This window comes from Cinclus cinclus, chromosome 1, assembly GCF_963662255.1.
Source record: "Cinclus cinclus chromosome 1, bCinCin1.1, whole genome shotgun sequence".
NCBI lineage: Eukaryota > Metazoa > Chordata > Aves > Passeriformes > Cinclidae > Cinclus > Cinclus cinclus.
Genome location: NC_085046.1, coordinates 25,190,987 through 25,216,627, shown reverse-complemented (window position 1 = coordinate 25,216,627; position 25,641 = coordinate 25,190,987). Strand labels below are relative to the sequence as shown.

The window sequence follows — 25,641 nt, the reverse complement described above, 5'->3', positions numbered from 1 at the left end:
AATTGAGGGGGAGGGAAGTCTTTAAAAAAGAAAAAAAAAAGTTTTTCCTTTTTATTTTAAAACAGAAGACTGCAAAAAACCCCAAATGTTGCAAGACAAATTAGCTCAGGAGTATAAGGATAAAGACAAGACAAACACTGTTGGACTGTGGCCTTGTACAAATTTAAATCAACTTCCACAGCAGTACTGAATGGGACAGGTTTTTAAAAAAGCAATGTGCAGGTAAATAAAATTTTAAGAACATTTAATCTGAAGTTCTTAATGCTTTCTTATAATCAAACCTGAAATCAGAATGTGCTGGACAGATTTTACTGTACCATAAAGTTTTAATTTTTACTATAAAGTGTTAGTTTACCTAGTTGATCAAGGGAAACCAGTTGATGTAATCCTTTTGGATTTCAGAAAAGCTTTCAATGCTGTCTCTCTCAGGATCCCTCCTGGAGAAAATGTCTAGCATTAAGCTGGGTAAACACATCCTGCAATGTGTGAGCAGCTGGCTGAGGGGTCAGGCACAAGGGGTTACAGTGAACAGGGTGATATCAGACTGGTGACCTGTCACTAGTGGGATTCTGCAGGCTTCATCCTTGGCCCTGTCCTCTTCAACATCTTCATTAAAGACTTGGACACAAGCCTTTAAAGGATACTAAGCAAGTTTGCAGATGAGACAAAACTGGGAGGAGCTGTTGACCCCTCAAAAGCAGGGAAGTCCTGCAGAAAGACTTCAACAAATTACAGAGCAGGGCAATCACCAACTGTATGAAATTTAACAAGGGACAGTGTCAGATCCCCTCCTGGGATGGGGCAACCCTGGATGCACAGACAGACTGGAGAATGACATGCTGGAAAGCAGGGCCACAGAAAGGGACGTGGGGGTTCTGGTCATTGGCAAGTTGAACATGGGCCAGCAGTGCCCTGGCAGCCAGGAGGGCCAGCTGTGTCCTGGGGGACATCAGGCACAGCACTGACAGCTGGGCAAGGGAGGGGATTGTCTTGCTGTGCTCTGAGCTGGGGCAGCCTCACCTCAGTGCTGGGGGCAGATTTGGGAGCCACAATATAAAAAAGACATTGAACTATTGGAGAGCATCTAAAGGAGGGCTACAAGGATGGTGAAAGGCCCTGAGGGGAAGCTGTGTGAGGAATGGCTGAGGTCACTTGGTCTGTTCAGCCGGGAGGGGACTGAGGGGAGTCCTCAGTTCTAACCTGCAGATACAACTTCCTCACAAGGGGAAGATGAGGGGCAGACACTGATCTCTTCTCTGGATGACCAGTGACAGAACCAGAGGGAATGGCCTGAACATGTGTCAGGGGTGGTTTAGGTTGAATATTACACAAAGGTTCTTCAGAGGGTGGCTGAGCTCTGGAACAGGCTCTGCAGGGAAGTGCTCACAGCACCATGGCTTACAGAGCTCAAGAAGCGTTCGGACAACACCATCAGGCACATGGTGCAACTCTGTGCAGGACCAGGAGTGGGACTTGATCTCTGTGGCTCTCTTCCAGCTTAGCATATCCTGTGATACTATTATTTTCTACAGAACAAGATCCCATTTCTTTTAACAGCCAGCACTATGAGCCCCCTGGGAGGGCCAGGAGCCCCTGCCCATTGGATCACAAAGCTGGGAAGAAGGAATAGGCACACACAAAATGCACCTCTTCCACCAAACAGCTGTACCTGCAACACACTGTCCAGCAACAAAGTAGGGCTTTTTAAAATCAAATTTTGACAGCTCATGAATGCATTCATGGCTGTGACAAGTTGAATATCACCCAAAAGTATGATGCTCAGTTATTTTGCTCCCTTCTTTTTAAAAAAGTTTCTTAATACTCCTAAAAAGCTACTTAAGTGCAATAGAAGGACTTGCAAGTATGGAATTGGACCGCTGTTTATGCTACTTTAAATGAAAAGTGTATTATAACAAAGCACAACTCATTATCTTCACACAGTACATATATTTTGCTATCAACAAGATTAGAATTGGTAAGAGGCCTACAAAGAAACAATAATCTAAGAAAGCAGCTGTCTTAGAAATCACAAAATGCATTAGGAATCCAAATTCATTAGCTGTCACTTCTGCACCAGTGTCCTGGATGCGACCGGGAAGCAGCTTAACTCATACCTTCCCTCACATTTCTCACTGCATGTTTCAGGTATAATGGGCACACTGCCCTCATTTTAATTTCCAGGGAAAAGGAGAGCAGATCTTGAATTTTACCCTCACCCTTGAAACCAGCCTAGTCAAGAAACAATGGACCTGAAATCTGGTCCTGGTAGTGTGATGATATTCAGACTCCTGCCTCCCACAGGGAGCTCTCTCTATCAGCTACACTTTAATTTGCTTGGGAACCTTTCTCCCCTACCTTTTGAAGCTGGACCTGGTTCACCCAAAAGGGAAAGGTTGCCTGGGACAGAAGTAAAACAAATCAGAACAAGTCTGAGCTTGATGCCTAGAAGCTGGCAACACATTCTGTATCTTTGTGCTGTTTTGTCTCTTAAAAGCTTTAGTAATTTCATTTTAAGAAATAAAAAAAACCACAAATCCACCACAGACACAGGCTAGGGAGCAGAGATCGATATTCCCATTTTCTTACACAAGCCACTGAAGTTCAATGACTCATGCAGTATCAGAGAAGCTTTATTGACTGGGAGTCCTCTCATTGGACTTTTAGACTTTGATGCTGGAAGATGTGCATCTGACTGTACCAAGCATATACAGAACTCAAGCTGAGGTCTCCTGCTTCTCAGATGAATGCTTGAATAAGCACAAATACACACCAAATATATACACAGCAGAACATTCTGTAACTTCAGCTTTTGGTTTTGAATCAAGTGGACAAGTATGCTTGAGGTATGGTACTTTGATTCAGACACTTCAGCTCCAGAGCATACCAAAAATTCAGGCTTATTGCTTGTCTCTGCTTTTTCCAGTAGGTCATTTCAGGCAAATATGCCCTAAACATTTTGTGAACTAAATTTCAGAGATGCTTAATTCTACTTCTTGGATCACTCTTTCCTAATTTTTAAAAACACAGTTCATGAGTTGAAAACTACTACTTGTTCTTTACTGGGTCTCACCTTTGGGCTGCTCAGTGGTAAGGTAGAAGTAAATTTTCATAAGAGCTGGTATAGCCAACTGAAGCTGCTCCAACTGGAGCCACTATTTAGATCTAATGAAAGCTCTTTGTGCATCTTTTTATAGAAGCGCTGATATAACTTGTGGGTTAGCAAAAGAAAACAGTTCCAACCAAAAAAAATTCCTCTCCATGAGTTTGCCTCCTAATGAAAGGTGCATTCGTATGTATGTTTAATATTCATCTTTTAAAGATAATATTGGCTGCTTTCTGCTACAGTAGTTTTTCTAATGTTTTTGTGAACCAAATATTTTCTAGTCCTGCCCTTCTTCAAGACCTATGGATGAAATAATTCAAAAGAAATCAGGTAGGCAAGTTCCCATTGAAAATACAATGGCAAAGAAAGAGCAACAAAGTTTTATTCCGTCCCTCTCAAAAATCCTTGAAGTTTCATACTAACTGAAATAAGGACAAAGATTAATCTCATGGGTTTTAAATTGTTGCTGCCCCTTATTCACCTGGGAGTATGAAAACTATGATCTTAAATCCTGAACAACTGCAATATACTGCTGGTCCAGACAGATCTCAGCAAAAAGAGATTTTAAATTATACAGTCTAACAGCAAGAATCTTTTTTTGTTCGCTTTGTTTTTTTCCAGGAAAGGTGTGTGATCCTGGATAATTTTAAGGAAGCTTGCTCAATTTAACTGAAAAAAAAAAAGTATATTGCACATGGCAGTTATAGGCTCAAAAACCTCATCTTTAATCTGGGGGTAACTGAAAGAGAAAAACAAATAAAAACCACAAAAAAATCCTACAACAAACCAGGGCAACAAAACAAATGAGCCTCTTCACTGAAAATGAGCCTCACTATTGACCACTCAATATTTCCAATTGGGAGATTTCCCTACAGTTTGTACTTGTATTCTTATAGACAAAATACCAAATCCATTTCCACCTAATCCATGTTCCCTTAACTTCACCTAGACACCCTGGCAAAAACAGGAAGGAAATTAAGAAGAGACTGTATTCAACTGCTGAATGAATCTGAAGTCCCACATTTATCTCAACTTCTGGGAAGAGAAAAGAAACACTGAGTTAAATCAACTTAAGCTTTTGAATGATTTTCTGTCCATTATAATTTTTGCCCTATACACAGTTTTTGTAGAAAATAACCATATGTAAATTGAGGAAACAATATACAGAATTAAGGCTGGGATTATATCCTGTAGTGTAGATGGGTAACTACTAACAGCAGGGTGTGTGCTAACAGATAAACGAACTGCACAAATGAAGCAGGCAACTGATTCTAGGAGGTATTTGTGTTCTTTATTGTTTACTGTCATGTAGGATATCCCCATGACAATGGAAATAGCATTAATTTACTAAAATTAGTGGAGATTTCCTAAAAGATATAAAAAGCACAGAGTTAAATGACCAAGTCAGAATATTATCATTACTGCATAATTTCCCCAGCAAGCCATGGTCAATGCTGTGAGCAAATGCTTCTTTTTGACTGAAGGAAGAGAGTAAATTCCACTGCTGTCCACACAACCCTCATTTGTAGAGAAAAGCACTATGTAAATGCTGAAGATCCTTCAGCACTGTAAGCAGAGCTCAGAAAGCACATTATATTTTTGGCAACCTCCAAAGATGTGTTATGGCAAAAACAGATTAAAATATCACAGAAACACAAAACAACTGAATGGATAAATCCACTATATCCTTTAATTTATTTGTCCTGACTGAAATATACTCAACTAGTGTACTAAGAAGGAACAGCTAAAGTAAAGCACATCTTTATGGACAAGGTGACAAGCTACCTTTCATTTTATAAGGAAAATCCTTACACTTACATTGCTATTTCACATTGAGGCCTATGACCTGACTGATCTGAAGCACCTGTAAAACACAAAACCTTCTTGAGTTTCTTTATAATATCTAATTAAAAATAAATAAGGCAGTGTATCTTTGGAAAAGTAATTTTTCTTCTTCCACTAAAAAAAAAAAAAGTATAAAAACATTTATTTGCCAGAGATAGGGAGGGGTGTGTGTAAAATCTGTTCAACATAACATTTCCTTCTGAGAAAATTAACACAGATTAACATCTATAGAATTCTGAATGACTCCAACCAGATAAGCAGTGATTGCATGAGCTAATGACTAGGGCTCTCTTTGCAAGGAATGACCATCTAACTATGCTGTAAATTGCTCAAAGAGGGACATAAACCTGAATTTTTCACTTACCAGAACATCATTGCTCCTGCAATATGTTTTTCACCTCCTTTTTTTCAGTTAGTTCTAGCTGTAAGTCCACTGTATATAGGCAAATCAGACATGGCCTAAAAATATGTTCTCATATCCTGAACTATTTTCTCTGCATCATAAAGCTAAGAAACTTTCAATTCTAAAAGTGATTTAATGACCAGCAAGTTCTGGGAAACAAAGTTTACAACCAGCATTTGAAAATCCATACTTTTATACTACATTTTACTGTTTTTACTCTGTTTTACAAATAAGCTATAGGTATTTTCCTTTCTTATATTTCAACTTCAAATTGCTTCAAGAATGCTATATAGGACAATAGACTATGGCACTGCTACTGGAGAGTGAACTTCTACACATGGGAGCCAAACTGTCAGAAGCCAGGTGTCAAAAGTGATCACCCTATTACAAGAAGGATTAAAGAATATAATCTCAACTATGTAAACACACTGTAGACCAGTCATGTCCAAAAAACGTCTTCAACGAAAAAATTTCTAGCAAAAAATAGATTTTCTTACTTAAGCATATTCTACTTCCATCAGTATTTGCAAAAAATTAAAATTAGTAGGACCAAACCTCTGAGGAGCACTTTGGAGACCTGGATTGTAGAAAGTGACTATTATACATCAAGTCTGAAGGCAGTTAATATGAAAAACAGGAGTGCAACTCCAACCAATATTTTCTTAGAGGGCTGGCAGCAAACTGCCAGATGCATGTGTGACCTGAAAACAACCTTTTGCCAGATGCCTCTTTAACCTCTTACAATTACATCAACTTCTAAAAAGACTGCTACATTTTACCATTTTCCTCTTTTGGTTATGCAAATTAAAAAGATGTGCTTAATAGACAGAATGGAAGTGTTTGGTGCATTTTCATCTCTTAAAGCCCCCAAATAAAGCTGTTTGATACAGCAGCACATAATTCTTTCTTGTCAGTATTAAAACAAGTTAAACAAGAAGTCTTCATCTTCTTTCTTTTCTCCTCCCTTGAGCCCATGGTCAAAACCAGGTGACTTTTTAAGATAGTTGTGAATTATGGGGCCAAGACAATATTCAGCCAAAGATAACAATAAATCACTTCTGATACTATTTACCATTTTTAAGTAAATATTTTCATAGAAAGGATGCTGTACATCTTATGTTACAATCAACAGAAGCCAACACAACCATTCAGAATATTCAGATTCAAAACTGGCTGGTATGCTAATATTTTTAGAAGGGTATTTTCTTCAAATTTAAAAATAATAAATTCATAGCATGAAAGCATCATGACTATGTTCCAGGGGCTCAAGCCCTAGAAAGCAAAAGGAAGGGAAATTATGTGGAATGAAAAGTAAGTAGGTCATGTATACTAAAGTGCTAAATATACTAACATCTGATTTGTGGCTGAGAGAACAGTTTTTAAAATCTAGAGGTGTACAAGTAAATTAAGAAATGCAGTCTTCTGTCAGCAAAAATATTCTTTGATGATGCATTAAAGAGAAAGATTCCTTCTGCTGTATAGAATCCAAGCGGGGAAAAAAAAAAAGCATTTCCTTTAAGAAATATACCTCCTTATACAGCAAAACAATGAATTTCAGTTGTTCTGTAACCCAGATCCTTTAATCTGCATAAGAGATGCTGACTGAGTTCACTCAACCAAATCACTACTGGCTTTCAGAATACAATCAACACATGCTTTTCAACAGTATTAATATAGCATGAAGCTTGTGCTCCTAATTATTCATGTTTTTGCATTCTGTTTTTTCCCCCTGCTGTAAAATATGCAAATTTACTTCTTTGTGTTATTTAGGTCCCACATGGGCCTCAACAGATCTGTTTGGAACAAATTACAAGACAACATCTAGATACATGCTGTCAACATTTCAAGCTTCATTGTTTTTATTAGGTTGGAATGTCATTATAGATTTGATATTAGGCTTTAAAAAGCTTTTTATAAATCTCTCGAAAACGTACAGTCTAATCAAATGTTGCACTGATAATTACTATTACTGCACTTGGGTGTGTGTGAAAGGGGGAGAGCAAAACCCTCCGAGCCCTGAATCCGAGGGAAATCCCCATCTAGCGGCACCACTGAAAATCGCAGGTTGTTTTTGTGCAAAATTAGTCCCAAAGAGGATTAGTTTGACTTCATCACTGAATGAAGTGGAGACGTTACCTCCTTATGCAACCAAGGAATGGTAACAGAAGAGGACTCTTTCTTCTGAATTCCTCCTCCTCCCTTTTCAATCAACTCTGGCTGCAAAATTAAATGCCCAGATGAGTTACTGTGGTTTTTAAGTATAAAAACGATAAAGCAGCACTTTAGAAAAGAGGTCACTTTAAATCCTGTAACTTCTTAGTGTGCATCAAAAGTATTCACTTACAGTGGTACAGGCTGATATATTAACAGATATCCCCAAATCTCAGATTACTATAAAGTTAGCATTAAATATTTTAACCTTGAAACCCATAAAAAAACAGTAGCTTGGTTATTTGAAAACTATAAGGCTGGAAATAACTACATAAGCACTTCCTGTTATATAAAAAATAGGCAATGTAAGTCAATTGGTGCAGAAAATGAAAGGACAGTGAGACACTGCTTTTTTCCAACTGGCACAATGCCTTGTACATTTCTTTAATGTAACAGTGTATTTTAAAACACTGCAGCAGCCCAACCCTCCTTACTGGCACCACTCAAAAGCTCCTTAAATATTAATGAAAAAGCAATGTAGATTACAGGGACTTACTACACATTACTACTAACTCCTAGAAAACAAACAGCAGCAATAAAACTAAGATTTTACAAATCTCTTGATGCATTTAATCCTTGAGGTGTATATGCAGAAGGAAGAAAGCAGAAAAGTATTTTATTTGCAGCAATGAACTAGTATGGGGGTAGTCCTTTGTTTCAGGAGTATCAGTATATTAAATTTCCCTTTCATAACAGATTCACTCCAGAAAATTTATACATACATACATTTCTCTCAGAGGCAAACATTTAAGGAGTTATAAAAATATATGTAGAGATGTCTACTACTAAGATCAATATGGAAACTGTAAGGATCCTATTTAAGGCCTTTTTCCATGCTGGGCAACACTGGGGGTATCCCTTAAGTCAAATATGCACTTTATTCAAAATACCCCAAAAAACTACCTGCATGCAGAGTAAATTCATGGCAAAACAGAATCTGCAATTTGGAGAGGAACAAGTATACATAAAATTGTTCTTTGGAAAAACAGTCCAGATTTCCAGAACTAAAGGCTGACTTGGGTTGATTATTTTACTTTTTGATATCTTCAGTACAGAAGGTTTCCCATTCGTTAAGGATGTTTTTCTGCAATATAACTGCAGATGACAAAGGGAAGCTTTCATCTGGATATACTCATACTTCTCAGTTTCACAGATAAGTGAGGATACTCCTGCCTATAGATGAGGATGATCCCATAAGAAGGAATTATAATACTGATTTAACTCAACAATATAGACACTGAATACATCAGAAGTTGCTTAATTTTAAATAGGCCAAAGTTCAAATGCCTTGCTGAGATTAACTTAAAAGAGCAAGTCATACCTGACCACCAAAATTTTAAGGTAAGAATATCTGCTATCATCCAGCATAATTCAAACTCCCTGTCTCCCTGTGTATTCTTTTTGAAGCCCATTATACTCCTGACTTTGACACAGCAGGCTGTAATGATGACATCAACAACATCCCAATTCTCACAAAGAGTTCCCAAATTTTCTACCTGTCAACTGGTATTAGTACCAGTTCCTTTCTATTTTTTTTTTTAATAAGGAAGAAATAATTGTCTTATACAGTGTTTCATCTCACAGGATGAAATACAGTAGTTCCCACCTTCTTTTCTGTGATGTTTTAGATGCTGGTACAAGCCTGAAAACATTTCTCTCTGGAGTTTCTTCTCTTCAAACGTCATCATTGAAGCAGAAGTGACACTGGTTAATTGAACAAATCCAAGACTCATTTAAATACCATAGATCCTTCTATTTATTTGGAAGAGATTTCAAAACACTTTATTTCTTATGTCTATGACTGTTTTCTGTGGAAACTTGACAGGCAAAAATCATGCTTACTCCAATAGTGATAAATATTAACAAATAAGCGTTAATCAAAATTTGCTCATAAATTCTAGATGCCAGTCCTAGATGGATCTAGGAAAGCACAGTAGGAAGAATGAAGGTTCACAGTGCAGAAGTGTACATTCAGTAAAAAAATCCTGCCAAACTTTCTTATCATGGACACAACCTCCTTATGACTGTGACAGTCACTCTTACTCTGATGAGAATCTTGTGCCTGTTCACTTTTCCTTAGGTACTTACTCATTGAAAAACTGTAAAAAAATTGCTGAATCTCAGAAAACAACCTTTAGGTGACACTTCAGTGCTCCCTGTGAGTACCAATACTCCCTACCATTTGTTATGAGGTCTGCCCCTGAGGCTGAGAGCAGAGCTCTGAAATTATAGCCGTTGCCAGTATTGAAAACCCATGTTAATTCACATCTAAAAAAATGAAAGAGAAAGCTGACCTAAGTTCAGAGAAGAAACAGAAGCTACATGAATTTAAAAATCAGGTTTGTCAGCACCTGCAGCTGAACTGCTTCTCCAAACCATTTACTCCATTCCAATACACAACATAAAAAGATCCCTGAGAGAAAAGCAAACAAAACCCAACAACTCTTAAATCCATGGAACAGGTTTTCCTTTAAATCACACGTCAAAAGTAAACAAAGCCTTGAACTCGGGCATGGTGAAAAGATCAGACCAAGAGTCCCTCAGAGAACTGTGCTGCCTGCAGACAGTGAGAGACAACACAACCCTCCAGGTTGTCCAGTCCTGAGCACACCACGGCGCTCAGCAGCCCCTTCCCAGCGCCAGGGCTCTGGCTCTCTGTGCCCATGGCCAGCACATACATGACACAACCCGGGCACATCCATCAGGGCCACGCAAAGAGCTGTGGGAGAAGCCTCATTTCTTGGTCCCTGCCAAAAGCACCCTGCTGGGATGCCTGGGTGACCACAACCCTCTGACCCAACTTCCTGGCCAAGGCCTCAGATGTGCCTAATCCCTGCAGAGGTGTCTGGCAGTCACAGTCTCAGCTGCAGCCCGTGGTCACTGTCCCCAGAGCTGTGGTGTCCTTGTTCAAGGAGCGTGGGACTGCACTGCTCCTCTCTGCCAGAGCCCCTGCACTCCTGGAACCCTCACTTGGCTGCAGGCTCACCTGCCTGGTGGAGCCGCCGGCGTTTGCTGCTCCCTCACTCTGGCTTACTGCAATTTTGTCTGGAAAAGTAAACAAGACCCTGCACATTGGGTTCTTAAAACCTGAAAACAAAATTAACTTCTCTCAGTCCTTTTGAAAGAGGATATACAGAACAATATTCTAATTTATTTTAGTTATGTATATGATTTTTTTAATGATGAGGGTTATGAGATACTGGAATAGGCTGCCCAGAAAAGTCGTGCACAGAGCTTTGAACAACAAGATTTATTGAAAGATGTTCATGCCAATGGAGGCAGGTTGGATTAAACAATCTTTAAAAGTGCCCTCCAATCCAAATCATTCTATGATCTTCCAGTTGCTTCAGGCAAAAACACTCACCACCCACCCCAGCTGCAACATCAGCACCATGGGGACTTTGCAGAGTTTCTGACTGTCTTGCCAAGCACACAAAGGAAGCAGCATTGCTGTCTCAGTTTTTCAATTCCTGATCTTAGACTGAGATTAGGACTACAAAACACTTGGATCTTTGAGACTGATGGGAGATTTTTAGCTGTGTGCCAAACCAAAATGTTAGCAACAAACCTGCACTTTTGTCTATGGCTAGTAACAGCAGGAATGAATGATAAGTTGGAATATATTTTATGTTTGAAAGCCACAAAATGTGAGAAACTCCTAAAGAACTACTACTCTCCAAGATTACCAAGTTAACTGAAAATTACTTGTTTTCTTAATTCTGGCTTTCAGAATGTTAGCATTAAAAACAATTTGTGATGATCAGGAAAGCCTCTGAAACATTTTTCCATATTTCTGCATTTGCTTCACTCATCAAAACCAAATGCATGTGTTATGCCTATTTCGTAAACCTCTTTTCCCTTTTCAGAATAATAATTCTGTTTGTTACAGAATAAGCACCATTCTTACAGCTTCATAAAGAGATGAGATGACCAGAATCCAGAAAATAAGTGAACTGGTAGTTAGACATAAAAATGTTTTCAGTCTCTGGTAGGAAACTGTATTTTGTATTTGCTTTGTAGAGAGGGAATTACAAATTATTTTCGCTTGACCCCCACAAATGCAGTATTTACCCCAAAAGCTAAAATAGAGAATTTCTTCCAGCTGCTAGGCTGCAAAATTGGTTTTGTTGATTCTGCTGTTTTTGAGAGTCACCTTTCTAGTCAGACATTGAATTCCCAAATGCATTAATACTTTACAAGGAAAGGTAGATTTCTAACATAGCAATTTATAACGGGACTTCGAGAAGTTATAAAAAGAGAAGAAAAAAATCAACCTCAGGATTTGACAGGGCAATAGCTGTGATGGAGCTTTCTCAGTAAAACATTGAATTTTCTTCTCACTTTTTCAAATATCAACCAATACAGAAAGATTCCTCCCAAGTCCACAGGATATTGGTGAACTAAGCTTTTTGTTCTTACATGCTCTGAATGAAAGACTGGGTTTAAGAACCAACTTAAAACGTAAGAAATTAAATCCTCCCTCCGAGACTGTTCACTGCCTACAGTAGTATTCACACTAATGGTCCTAGAAATCTGCTACTGAGATGTGTTAAAGATATTTACCATTGGGCTTCCTGAACATTTTACACCAGTTTAGAAAAGCTTCAGAACATTCCATCTGAGTAACAAAATAGTAACTAACAGAATGGCTAAGTATTGTGGTTTGGTTTTTTTTTTTTTTCCACTGACACTATTCCTAGACAAAAATACCCCTTCCAGATAAATATCTACTTAAGTCCTGACCCATAATTCTGCAACTACATTTGTCTTGCAAGACAGTGATATGCTTCACTGATAAGGTTGATGGCAGCTCTTCTGGACTGCCCAGTGCAGTGCATTTCATTGCAGACAGTTAAATTAACTTCTGTCTGGGGGGGGGAACAAAAAAGAGAGAGAGATGATTCAAATACAATTGAGATTGTTCTTAAGTTTATATTTAACAGAATAATGTTATGTGAATTTATATGAACAAAGTTTAAACAGTCACTGACACCAATTCGGGGAAAAGGAATGAAGCTAAATTGATTGCAGAATCAGGACCAGCAATTGTGGGACACAGTAACATTTGGGTGCAGAATTCTGCCTATTACAGAAACTGAAATGCTAAATGGTCTCCAGACTTTTGGAGGATGATGACACATCTCCTTTGACCCTTCCACAATGCAAATGCTGGAGTTACTTGATGTAGCCATCAAAACATCAAAACTGCTGCAGGTGAACAACATCTACTGGAAGGCAGCCATTAAACATGACAACATAGTCACAGATGTGAAACAGACTTGTTTCAATGGAGAACTTTTGCCAAAAATCTAAATTCTCAGAAAGGGTTCCAATAGTCTCTCATACAGTCAGACTTCGATAATCTAGAGGCTTTTGTGACTTGAAAATGCTCAAGAAGAAGTAACACTTAAATAGAGAAACACTGTAAGACTTCTGAGAAGAATGAATCAGTAAATCAGAGCACCAGAAGCTGAATACTGATGATAGATTCACAAGGAGGAAAACAAATTGTCAAAAGAGAAAAAAGAAAAGGATCATTTTCAGCATAACAGCAATAGCTTTTTTTCTTTTCTGCACACTTAAGCCAACCTGCAAAACTGTGGAAAACCTTGATCAAAGCTCCAAATTTAGCCAATTCATAGGTGTGCATACTTCAGATTACTTTCTGAGTAACAAGAAGACTTTGAAAACCCTCAATCGCTTAAATTTTATCAAACTAAGAGTCAGATCCTGAGACACAGCATCTGCATTCACCATGACCAGAAATGCATAGAAACTTCTTGGCTTCTAATATAAAAAGTCTGGGGGTAAAATTAAAAGGAAGGAACCTGAATAAAAGCCAGTCTTTTAACAACTTCAGTAAGATATTCCCTTTCCACAACTCTAATCATAAAGCTAGAAGCCTAAACTTTGACCTATCCTGTTTGTAATGATGTAATTTCTCCCCACTCAGAGCATGAAAAGAAAAGAAGAAACTACATTTTCAGTGCTATTTGAGTTCAGACCAATGTAAATAAAATTTCATCTATTTAGTCCAAATGAGCAGACTAGTAAAATTAACTTTGTCAGGAAAAGTAAGAATACTGAACAATTTTTATCATGGCTTCTCATAACATTTCATTTAGTCTAAGCATCTCAAAGAAACTTCATGATCAAAATTTCAAAGATGAAAGAATCACTTTATACAGAAGCACCACTTACCCACAATAACAAATCCATCTGCTTCTCTCTCTGGCACTGTAACCTTCTTTGAATCTTGACTTTTTCGGAAGAAGCTGAACATAGTCTCTTTGGGATCTTTTTGTCTTCTAAGGTGTTGTAGGGTAAAACCAGCACAGGTGTTATCTAAAATGAAGACAAAACATGCTAAATAAAAATATGATAACAGAACTTACAATAAGTTCACATAACAGACTATAGGGATGTAGTAAGGCCACGTACCTGTTCTTTATTACCCAATTTGAAATATCTGAATATTGAATATTTGTAAGGCATTTATGTGTCAGACAGATTACCTTGTCAGTGTAGCAATTTACTTCAATAGGCAAGAGGAGAGTCAAGTACAGAAAGCTTTTATACAAAGTTATGAATGGAGTGGAATTATCAACCCTCCCCCCAAAAAAAGACCAAAAAAAATCCCCAAAACTTCAACTTTTGTCAATGAAAATTAAAGATGGAAACTCCTTTCAGCATTTATCCAACATGTTTTTGTATTTTTCTGCTCCTTTGTATTTTTATTAGACAAGATTTCTCTTCAAAGACTATTTTCAGCTTCCCAGTTTGCAATCTGAAAGACGGCCTAACACTTAAGTATATTTGATTAACAGTTACCAATGATTTCCTTGAAAGAAACAGCAGCAAAATCATTTGTAGCAAAATTTTTGCAACAATAATTCATTAAAAGAATCTTTCAAGGTGGCTAAGGACTCCATTGCCGGAACAAAACAAGGAAACAACTGGGATAAATGGACTGCAAAAGAAAATGCTCAGTACCCCCTCTCAGGACTGAAAGATTAGAAGCAATTCTGAGTAGCTTAAATAGGACAAAGTCATACTAAAAACCCATGGAGGGATACATGAGGGTCCCTCGAAGGCTGAACTTGGACCCCCCAATAACACCAACCCATGGGGCAGCCTGTGGTCTGGCTCACAATACATTATGTGCTGGACACAAAGAGGAAGGCTTAAATAAAGGCATGCAAATGCCTTCTCTACTAAAATACCCATATAAAACTGGGAAAGGTGGAATAATGTAATTTCAACTTTGAGGCAGAGTTTGGGGATCAGAATTCTGATTTATGTTGCAGACATCAAGCCAACAGCAACATCTAATATACACCTCCAACAGAGGAAAAGTCTCCAGGGTAAAGAAGTAAAGAGGTATATAGGGTCAAGTTTCATTAACATTATTTCACACTAAATTTAACATAGAGGAATCTTTAGAATGTGGGAAAGAGTGAAGAGTGCTACTGTGAAATGTGCAGATTAAAAAAAAAAAAAAATGGATTTTAACTATTTGCTGGGATTCTTCACTCCCCACCCAAATATTCATGATACCATAAACTATTTTTTTTTGCCCTGGCCAGGGACCTGTAGCAACTCAGTACTGACTATTCATATAAACTGCCTAAAATTCTGCTGTTACAAGCAATCACACACTCTACGAAGTCCTGTGTGAAGTGCAAGCACTGGCTTGGAACAGTGTATAAATAGATCATGGCAAAACCAGCAACTATTCAAACTGTGGCCTGATACCTGAGACTTGAAGACTGAATACCCCACAGCCTGGCCAGCTACTGCTTGCTTATGCTGACACAGTACAACTTCTAGCCACCGAATAAACTACATTAATGTGCACAAGAACAGAACAAACCATTCTGTGATCCAATCCCCCAGGAAAACAGCTATTCTTTAAAAATGTTATTTAACAGCACTTTATTCCTTTTTGCTTGTTTTCCTCAGCAAGAGAAATACTGATATTTCCAGTTCCATGGAGATTACACAGTAGAAACTCCTAATTATCTCATTTCTTCCTTACCTCCCCCCACACCCAGGCTCAACACATGGCGCCAGCAGCATATTCCTTTTTCAGCCCTCAGGGAATAAGTCTTCTCCTGCTACCAATTAGGGTTGTCAGTCCCATAGCTCAAGTGGTAAAAACCTGTGCTGTAATGCTCAAGAGTCAGGTTTCTGCTCCAATGATGTATGAAGGAGAGGCAGTTGTGGAACAGTTTAAAATGCAATTTTACTTTCATCCTAAGTGTGCAACAACAAGAAGCAAAATCAACTTGATGTGCAAAATCTTACAGATAGCTCTGGTAAAGGCTCAGATTCCAATCAGTCACTTGAGGTGCCAGAGCTGCAGTTGCTCCAGTCACATTTTTTTTTCTCTTTTGAGATCTGCATTATTGTACAGTTTTCAGCTCTATCACATAATGTCCCAATTCCCTTCTTTCTTGCACAAAGAAAAGCATCTTAATCAGTATATACATGGCACAAAAGACTTGTATAGGGAACCATGCACTTCTAGTCTTTTAAATCCTGCATATTTAACATACCTAAACTTCACTGCTTAAAAGACAATAGGCATTTAAATTCAGAGTAAATTAGCAATCAGGACAATTTGATCTAGCCAAATTAAGGTTACAAGTACTTTCACATACTAAATTTTTTACTTTCATTGACACGATCCCATTTTTTTCTAAAACCCACAGAATTCATCTTATCTACAAACGCAAGTGTTGATCTTTATTTTGGAATTTTCCATTTCTGAAGTAGCTTAATTCTACTGCCAGCAGTATTTTTCTAATAGAAAACAAAACCAAAAAGCAAAACCAAACCAAATTAAAATAAAACCCCACATATAGGTTTGCTTGAAGCAGAAAACCAAACAAAATTAACAAAAGTACATCCTAAGCTCAGGCCTCAAGTCTTTATGCTGTTAAAATCACCAGCTCTAAGAAAATAGTACCTGCTGCATTTTGTGACTGTGAATGTGGGGAGGTGGTATAAAAAACACTTACTCAAAAGACTAACATGTTTAGTGATTCCTTCTCTAGGAAACTCTTAGAAACAAAGTGCTTGTAGATCTCAGGTCTTTGTAACGTATGTGGAGGAAAGAGTTCACCAACTACTGCTTTCAGCATTTTGGTAGCTTTGTTGAACACACAATTAAATATAAACTTAAAAACGAAGATAGATTAAAAAAAACCAGAGGTGGGCACAGAAAAAAACACAGGGCTACATACAGTACAGCACGGATAAGGGAAAGACTGTAGACAGGCAATGCATTTGTGATGCTCTTTTAAGAATCTTATCAACTGTGCTACTTCAAAAGTAAACATAAATCTCCCCAGCAATGGGAAATGCAACCACTAAATTTCTTGAATCACATGTTAAAAACAGAACAAAGCCCCAGACCAACAAAGAAACACAGAGCTGAATGGAAACACTCGTGCTCTTGAAGATAAGGACACAGTTTAAGCACTTGCAGAATCAGGCTGCAGTTTTACTACTTGTAGATAAGATGAGGTTTCAGGTAATGAAAGCTCAGAACAACCAGGTTCATACAAGTTTCATTTCAGAGTAAAAATTAAATTTTTGTGACCATGGATACATGGTCACACAGACTTGTTTTGTTTTTAAAAGCTGTCAGCACAAAATCACAGAAAATAAACCCACCATTCAGAGATAGTACCACATTCCTGCAGTCATTTCTCCTATATAGCACAGCACTTTCCCTTCCAGATGGGATTAATTTTATTTCTATAGGAGACCTGAAATTGAATTCACTGCCTAAAGATAAAAATCTCCCTTGGTAGGAATATGCAATTCCCTTCCTCCTCATGTTTCTCTCTCACAAAAAAAAAGTGAACACAATCGCAGATAGTTAAGAATAATGCTTTTGGCACAGCTTCAGTCATTAGCAAATAATAAGCTCTGAGCTACAGAAATTCTGTGAGGCTGCAAAAAATATTTTGTCTTTCTGTGAGGCTCTGAGAACATACGTGGCACTGGACAAAGATGAGTTACAGAGCTGCACAAAGGGGTTAATTTATTCCTCCTGCATTTTGTCAATCTCCTTTGACAAGAACTATGGGCGACCTTTGAGCCAAGCCAATATGTTAAATCAAATACAACTTTTCTATACAACAAAGATCTTAGTATATTTACCATTACTTTTCAGCCTTTTCTGAATGGTCACAATACTGGAGGAGAATCATAATTTAATGTTAAAAACACCAAAGAAGCAGACTAAGATGAAGAGACAATGCCCAGTAATACAGCAAAGCAGAATTGCAGTGGCACTGCTAGTAATTATATAAATGATGAAATGAGGACAGAAGACACAAAACTGACCTTAAAGAAAGAACTGGAATAATTTCACATCTAGCAGCTTAAGAGATACAATCTATGGAAAAAGAAAACAGAGAGCATCAGAGAAATTCTCGCTTCCACACTACCATCTGCTGTGATTCACCAATAAAGCAGCAATCAGAAAAAGAGCAAGATGTTTACAGCCCTGTACAATCCTTCTTATAATGAAAAAAACCAATTTAAGAGTCAAGAATATGCATGTTGAAAATATTTCTCTCTGACACCAAAAGAACAGTTTAAAAGCTTCTGGCCTAGTCTAAGTTACAATGTGAAGAAGGAAAAAAATTTATATAATTTCTTTTCTCTGGCATTAACATTAGTCATGCTTTAGCTTGTATTTCTTGAAAACATTCTTGAAAAAAGAATGGAAAGTATCACAAGAAACTCAAATTTTAAAAAATAGGTTATCTGTACAATGAAACATTAACAAAGATACTTTCTTTTGTATTACATAAAATGTTAGTATTTATGTATAAAATGTTTTCATAAAATTTAAGAAAAGCAGAAATACAAGAACCCAAATTACCATAGTATAAAAACACTCGAAGAGGCTGCATCATAAAAAATCAGCCAGAACCTAGTAAGACAATAAAAGCACAGGTGACAAAAACAAAGCCAGGAATGAAATAACAGCACTTGAACTGATGTAAACATTCAAAACCCTGAACACAGAAAATGCAAAAAGAGAAAGCTAGGTGTTAATGAAACATAATACTCGACAGGCTGAAGCCCCTGTCTTCCCTTCAAAAACTTTTCTTTTGAATGCAAACCTTCAACAGCTGCTAAGTGTGATACAGACATGAATTTGCAAGAACTTGTACAACATGTTTTTCTAGCTGCTGATCCTTCAAACTCTTCAGCACTAGAAGGGCCACTGTGCCGCATCTTGCTCCAACAGCTACAGAGATGAGATCTCTCCTTTCAAATCTCTGAAGATATGCTATAGAAATGAGGCTATTCTCTTGCAAATAAAATACTCAACAGGTGAATATCACAGTGACAATGAGGGGAGGGCAAGCAGCTAAATCTCATATAAGATTTAACTCCAGAGCACTCCCTGGGCACATGCTGGTTCTGCACAGCTTCTGGCAGTAGCTTGTTTCCTTGGCACAAGCTGACACAAGCTACAGCCATACAACAGCACTACCCCAGAAAACTAACAAAAAATCACTTGGTACTGGTTAGCAAGCTGAACTGGCCATGGCTGGTTAGAAGAGAGACAGCACATGGGCAGTTTTGTGCTTGTCCTTTTAAGTCAGAGGAGAGTTAGATTATCCCAAGTATTTCTTGAAACACCAGTCCTGGAAAAGAAAAGGAAAGAACAGCCACAGAATGGCCACAGTTGGAAAGGACCTTCAGAGGCCACCTTGTCCAACCCCCTACTTAAGGGGAACCATCTTAGAGCTGGTGGTTCAGGACCATATCCAGGCTACCTACGAGGATGGAAAGCCCACAACCTCTCTGGGCAACCAGTACCAGTGCTTGGTCACTCTCACAGTGATGTTCCCTGAGAAACCTCATGTGTTTCAGTTTCTGCCTTTTGCGTCTGTTCCTTTCACTGGGCACAACTGAATAGAACCTGACTGTTCTCTTTTCACCCTTCCTTCAGGTATTTACATCCATTAATAAGAGCCCTCTGAGCCTTCTCTAAACTAAACGTTTGCACCTCTCTCAGTCTTTCCTCATATATAAGATGGTCCAGTCCCTTAATCACTGTTGCGACCCTTCTTTGACCTCTTGCCAGTATGTCCACATGTGCCCTTGCACTCCAGCCCCACCAGTGCATAGCAGAGGGGAAGCAGCATCTCCCTCGACCTGCTGGCAACACCAGGTTAAATGCAGATTGGGATATGTGAATCACCTTTGCCACAAAAGCAATTAGGAAGAACCTCTCTGTGCCAGGGGTCGATTGGGAAAACATATGGAAAGATGCATGGCCAGTGCCAAGTCCAGATGCTATACCTGTCTTACATCCATCAGTTGTTCTAAACCTGGGGACTGAGCATCAACTCAATTTCAAAGATGAAATAAAATGAAACAGAATAGAATAGAATAGAATAGAATAGAATAGAATAGAATAGAATAGAATAGAATAGAATAGCTGGAAAGAATCTACAATGATCATCTGGTCCAACTGCCTGACCACTTCAGGGAGGATTAGAGCAAAAGCATGTCATGAAGGGCATTGTCCAAATGCCTCTTAAAAAATCGACCACCTCTCTAGAAAGCCTGTTCCAGTGTTTGACTACCCTTTCAGAAACGAAATGCTTCCTTATGTTCAGTCCAAACCTCTTCTGGTGCTGCTTTGAATCATTCCCACGTACCCCGGGATATCCACTGGATACCAGGGAGAAGGGATCAGCATGTTGTCTGCACTTCCTCTCCTCAGGAAGCCGTAGAGTGAGGAGGACAACCCGCAGCCTCCTTTCCTCAAAACCAGACAAAACCCGAAGTCCTTAGCTGTTTCTCACAGGACACTGCCTTCACCAGCTTTGATTTCCTCCTCTGGATGTAGCTGCAAAGCCAGAACTACACAATATTCCAGGCGAGGCCACACCAGCGCTGATAATCACAGCGGGATAATCACCTCTGTTTGCCCTGTGCTTGATGCACCCCAGGACACCTTCTGCCTTCTCGGCTGCCAGGCACACTGCCAAATTACACCTGAGCGGCAGCAGTATCTGAAGGGAGAGGGAAAGCGCCGGGGAGGGGACATATGGGGCGATTTAAAAGGATTAATTGACAGGACAGGGCTGGGAGCTGACGACCGGCTCCTCCGGCCAACCCGGGGCTCGGCCCCGCCGCCCCTCCCGCCGCGGCGACACCGAGAGCCGCCCCTCCATCACCCACCCACCCACCCACCCTCCCGCTCCCGCCGCCGCCGCCGCCGCCGCTCTCACCAGCCTCCGCTTCCGGGTCGCCTCGGGCGGAGGGGAAGTCCCGCCCCGACCGCCGCGTTCCCGGGGCCGCAGTCCCTCCCTCGGCAGTAGGCGGGAAGCGGCGCCGGCCATGGGTGACATCCACGAGGTGCCGCGGCCGCGCATCGCCACGGGGCAGCTGGCTCAGCACATCGGGCAGCCCGTCTGCTTCGTGGGGCGCGTCGAGAAGGTCGAGCGGGGATGGGGCTGCCCCGGCGCTCCTTGTGGAGAGGCTGGCGCCGTCCCTGCGGCAGCTCGGCGGCTCCGGGCGGCCTGGGAGCAGGGCGGGAGGCGGACGGGTCTCCGCGGGAAAGAGCTGCCTGAGGCCGCCAAGCTTTGGTGCTTCCGGGCGCCTCTGGAGCGCGCAGGCCTCGTGTCTTTTCTAGGCTGAAATGTTCTTTTGTAGATTCATCCTAGCGGGAAGCTTGTCGTGCTGACGGATGGACTCGGAAAGCATACGACTGTGGAGCTGAGCGAGCCTGTAAGTTAAGGAATGCTTTGGAAAAACTTGATGTCGCCTCTTGTGGGTTCCGGAGGTTTTGTCTCTTCTGAGACCTGTACGTGCCTTCCACCCTCTGCATTTTTCCATCTCTGTTTCATTGCCTCTATTTCTTGCATCTTTCAGCCAACCTCTAATCTTCTTACCCATGAGCTGCCTTGGTCTTCATCAGTTTTCAACTGGTGTTAAGAGACAGAACTCATTCCTTGTCAGACACGTCCCTGTCTGGATATTTTGTCTTACCCTATTAGTTGTTCACAGTGTAATATATTCCACTACGTTTATTAGCTTTATTTTAATTTCAGTGTTTCCTCTGATTTTCTTATCGCTTCTGTAATCAAAAAGAACATGGTGTTTTCAGGAGTTTTTTAGGTTAACATTGCTGCATCCTGTTAGAACACTTGTCATAGCTCCACTTGTCCATAATTAGCCTGTAGCATTCTTTCATTAAAAAACCCCAGCAATGAATGCAATTGGCATAAGATATAATTAGAACTATTGAACAAAAATTCTGCTTCCTTTGTTATCACTTACCACTGAAGGAATAAGATTTCAGCATTCTTTTCTGATTCCAAGTGGTTTTCCACTAAGAAAGGCTGTAATTAAAGAATTATTTTAATTGTGATGGCCAATGCTCTAGCTTGATTCAGCATCTTTTTCTCTGAATGAGTTGTTAAATGTTGAGAAACCTTGCCACTTCCATGGGAAATAATTGCATATGGTATTCTCTTAGTCTTTCAAGACAAGAGTCTGTCCTTGTTGATGAAAAATGCAGTTTAATCTGGCAGAGTTTTCTTTTACAAATGTGAAAATTGCTGATGTCAAACTGCAACAAAATGTCTCTTAACTCTTTCTTGAGTTTGTGAAAACATTTCCTGCCTTGGGTTGTTAAAAATTCAGATGTTAGCATCTGACCAATGATCCTATAATATTTTCTCTAACATGTAAGTGGCTGAATTTCATAAATGCAAAGCTGTAGTGCTGGACGTTTCACTCTCTGTTCCACTGCCTTGGGAGAAACTGGTGTGTACAAACAAACAAGGCCAGGTTACCTCTCCAGTTCACCCAGTGTCAGTGGGGAAACTAATAGATTTGCTAATCAAAATGCTTTTTAACTTTTTTTCCCTTACACTATATTTCACTGTTTGTGCATGGGTAGTTCCCTCTTTTAACAGAGGACCCCAAAATTATGGGGAGGGAAGACTTACTAGAAAGTAAAAGATAAGACTTGGAAAAGATATTGGAAGATCTTGGAAGAGCATTAGCAAAATAGTACTGCAGTGTTAAAATTTTTATCTTAAAGAAAAAAGAAAACATTCAAGCTGTATTATTTTGGTGTAAGATACAATTTTTAGCCTTTTTTCCTTTGTTCAACCAAAGCCTTATTAGTGACTGTGTATGTATTCTGAATATTTACTGACAGATTACTTAAGAAATTATTTCCAGATACACCTCCTGAAGGTGCAACACTGGAACTGCTCTCTGGAATGTGTGATACCTCCTTAACTCTTACTTAACTCTTAATTGGCACAAGTTTGAATGCAGTGCATTAAAATCAGAATTGTCTCTGTGTCCTAGATTAGTCTCTGTTCAGTGATTAAATTACACAGTTTTATATACTTATGAACAGGTGACTCTTCTCAGATGTCTTTATTTTTTTTTTGTTGGTACTGAATTGTCTATTACAAAACCTGTGAATCTCTAAGCGGATCAAGGTTTTTGTGGGTTTTTTTTGGGGGGAGGGTGACAGGGCTGTTCAGTAGTACTGTATTGTTTGACGTGCAACAGAATCTGTCATGAACAAAACATCGGTTGTGGATTGTTCCTACCTGTGCAGAAAAACCACCAGATAATCTAGTGTAACTGATTTCATCTCTGGTGTGTTTTCTAGCTGGATGAGGAGATTTCAGGAGTTATTGAAGTGGTGGGAAGAGTAACGAATCAGGCAACCATCATGTGTGCATCATATGTCCAGTTCAGAGAAGATAAAAGTTCATTTGGTAAGTAAGAACATACATCATGGCAAATTCATTTTGAGTTCTGAACTTGTCTTCAGTAAATAAGAAGGGAAAGCCTAGTTACTTTTTTTCACAGACAAGGTCTTTCCTCAAGCTACCAGGTAAGGTGCAGGGTGTAGAAAAGAGTGTAGTGAGAAGTTCTGTACTAAATATAGTGGTTTACAGTTAAACTGGAGGCAGTGGCTCAGTGCTGGAGACAGTCTAGGTCATTGCTGTGGCCTGATTGTTCTCCCACTCCTGACCATGTGGTTCTCACCCTGCCCTGGACCCTGTGTGGTTGTGCAGCTAGCAGGCCTGAAAGTAACCTTCCAGGAAACAAGCAATGAGTGTTCCTTCCGTGGGAAAGTGGGAGCTTGAGGGAGACTGGGATCACTCAGCAGTACTGTTTTAAAATAAGCAGTACTTGAATGTTTTCATTGACTTGTGGGGAATTGAGCTTATGCATCCATAACCATTTTCATTGCCCTTTTTCAGATCTGGAACTCTACAATGAAGCACTAAAAATTATTCATGAATTCCCTGAATACTTCCCATTTGGTACTGGAATGAAAACTTGATTTTATTAGCATATATTTAGACCTTCAGAGGAGACAACAGTACTGTGGTTTCTCGCCTGACAGCATGGTAACAGTTGCATTTATTTTCAACAAATATACTGAAAAGACACTGTTACATGTGCTAAGTATTGCTTATGAAGAGTATTTTCTTTGAAAATGTATTTATTCAACAAGGAGAACAAATGTGAACGTCTCACTCACTGCATATATTTTAACCCTTTTGCATCAATGAGGAGTGTTCTCCTCAAGACTAGACTTGTCAGAAATTGCATAAGCATCCTTTTCTAGTTGTTAGAGGTTCTAGGATTACAGGAAACTTGTGTGGAAAAAATTTGGTGGGGTTTCAATATGAACATTTTTGATTTAATTTGCTTTGATAGAAATTTATTGAATGGGGGTATTTTGGATCTTGAAAATGGTGTCCTCACCAATAAAAAAGATTGACTCCATTTAACCATTTGTGTCAGCATTAACGAGTGCTATTTTCAGTGATAAGTGGCAACTCCTGTTCATTTTACCTGACACAGATACATTTAACAAAGTGGAGTGCAAGATTCTTTAGCACTGATGCTAAACACTTGGAAGATGTCTACTTAGGCTTAGGAATTTCAAGCACAGTTGCAGTCCCATCACAGCCTTCATTATTGTTTGGAGTCAAAGCAGCAGTACCAGGATTCAGCCAGCTTGTCATGGTGATTAACCATAGGAACTTGCAACAGTCCCCAATTTTGTTACTTATCCAAGCTACTTACAACATTTAGTAAATTTTTTCTATCACTTGAGTATCACTTTTTTTATCACTCTTTGTATCACATTTAAAGTAAAATTGAACTTTGGAAATATTTGCTGTGAATTAATGAAGTATTTCAAAGTATTTTAAGTAAACCATAGCCATGTTTATTAAACTTTTGTACAAACAGGTTTCAGGTTTAGTAGTTAGATTTAGTGCCTTAATAAGACTGCCAGCTTTGTGCTTATTTACAGACATCTCTTTTTTCAGCCAAGGAATATGTTTCAAAAACTTATAAACTCACTACACACTGGAGGGATGATCAAGGTAACAAGAGTAACTATTTTTTTTCTCCCTCCCCACCTCGAGCATAGATAGTGACAGTTACTCTCACTGGGAAGGAGGTCTTCTGAAGCAGAAACAGTCTTGTACAGCAAACAGAACACAGGGTCCATGTGGCACAACACCATGCCCTGTCTATCACCTCTATTTTAAAAGTGCTCAGTAGAACAAAATGTCATTCTTAATAAATGCATGCATGTTTTCCTAGCATTTAAAACCATTTTGTTCTAGTCTGCTTTTAAAAAATGGTATTTTGTGTGTACACATATACTCTAAAATGTTATGCAGTTACCCACACCACCCCTGCCCAGTGGAGCAGCCTGCCACTAGATGGCTTTAGCACTCCAGCCTGGGGTATGAGGTCTTGTGAGGAAAAGTTTGAACGCACCAAGTGGGAAATGCTGGTTTCCTTTTGACAGTCATGGCTCTTCTTCAAGGTTCATGCAGTCCTAAAGCAGTGAAAGGTGGCTGGGAAAGCTGTACACAAAAGCTGCACACAACTGAAAGCTTCCTTATGTGCTTTTCATTTGTGTGCTTCTCTACAGACTATCAGGCTTTGTGAATAAGTGGCCTACCCTGACTACATGGCTGTACAAACCAGACAGCAATGCAAGGTACTGCAAAACATCCTTGGTATT

General features: G+C 39.3%; 2 protein-coding genes across 3 annotated transcripts in view; one reads left to right on the top strand and one right to left on the bottom strand.

Annotated features, from left to right (window-relative positions):
* UMAD1 (UBAP1-MVB12-associated (UMA) domain containing 1) overlaps positions 1-20,849 on the bottom strand; it is a 79,230-nt gene extending 58,381 nt beyond the window's left edge. Inside the window, exons 1-2 of one of the 2 annotated variants that reach the window (XM_062495206.1) lie at positions 20,840-20,849; positions 13,764-13,907 (exon numbers count right to left, since the gene is read on the bottom strand). In XM_062495206.1, coding sequence (XP_062351190.1) covers positions 13,764-13,845 — 82 coding nt within the window. In that variant the 5' untranslated portion in view covers positions 13,846-13,907; positions 20,840-20,849. Of the gene's footprint in view, positions 1-13,763; positions 13,908-20,526; positions 20,653-20,839 lie in introns of those variants that run through there. The other variant, XM_062495197.1, reaches the window with a different exon arrangement.
* Positions 20,850-20,915: 66 nt separating this feature from the next.
* Positions 20,916-25,253, top strand: RPA3 (replication protein A3). Its single transcript, XM_062495185.1, has 4 exons — positions 20,916-21,047; positions 21,264-21,338; positions 23,248-23,356; positions 23,849-25,253. Exons 1-4 carry the CDS (start codon positions 20,949-20,951, stop codon positions 23,929-23,931), a joined length of 366 nt encoding a protein of 121 aa, XP_062351169.1. The 5' UTR covers positions 20,916-20,948; the 3' UTR covers positions 23,932-25,253.
* The last annotated feature ends 388 nt before the right edge of the window (positions 25,254-25,641 follow it).

Excerpts from the sequence above, each read along its gene's own strand:
- RPA3 (XM_062495185.1), top strand. The coding sequence starts at position 20,949 with ATGGGTGACATCCACGAGGTGCCGCGGCCGCGCATCGCCACGGGGCAG. Across the intron at positions 21,339-23,247 it reads CTGTGGAGCTGAGCGAGCCT|CTGGATGAGGAGATTTCAGG; the intron begins GTAAGTTAAGGA and ends TGTGTTTTCTAG. Across the intron at positions 23,357-23,848 it reads AGAAGATAAAAGTTCATTTG|ATCTGGAACTCTACAATGAA; the intron begins GTAAGTAAGAAC and ends GCCCTTTTTCAG.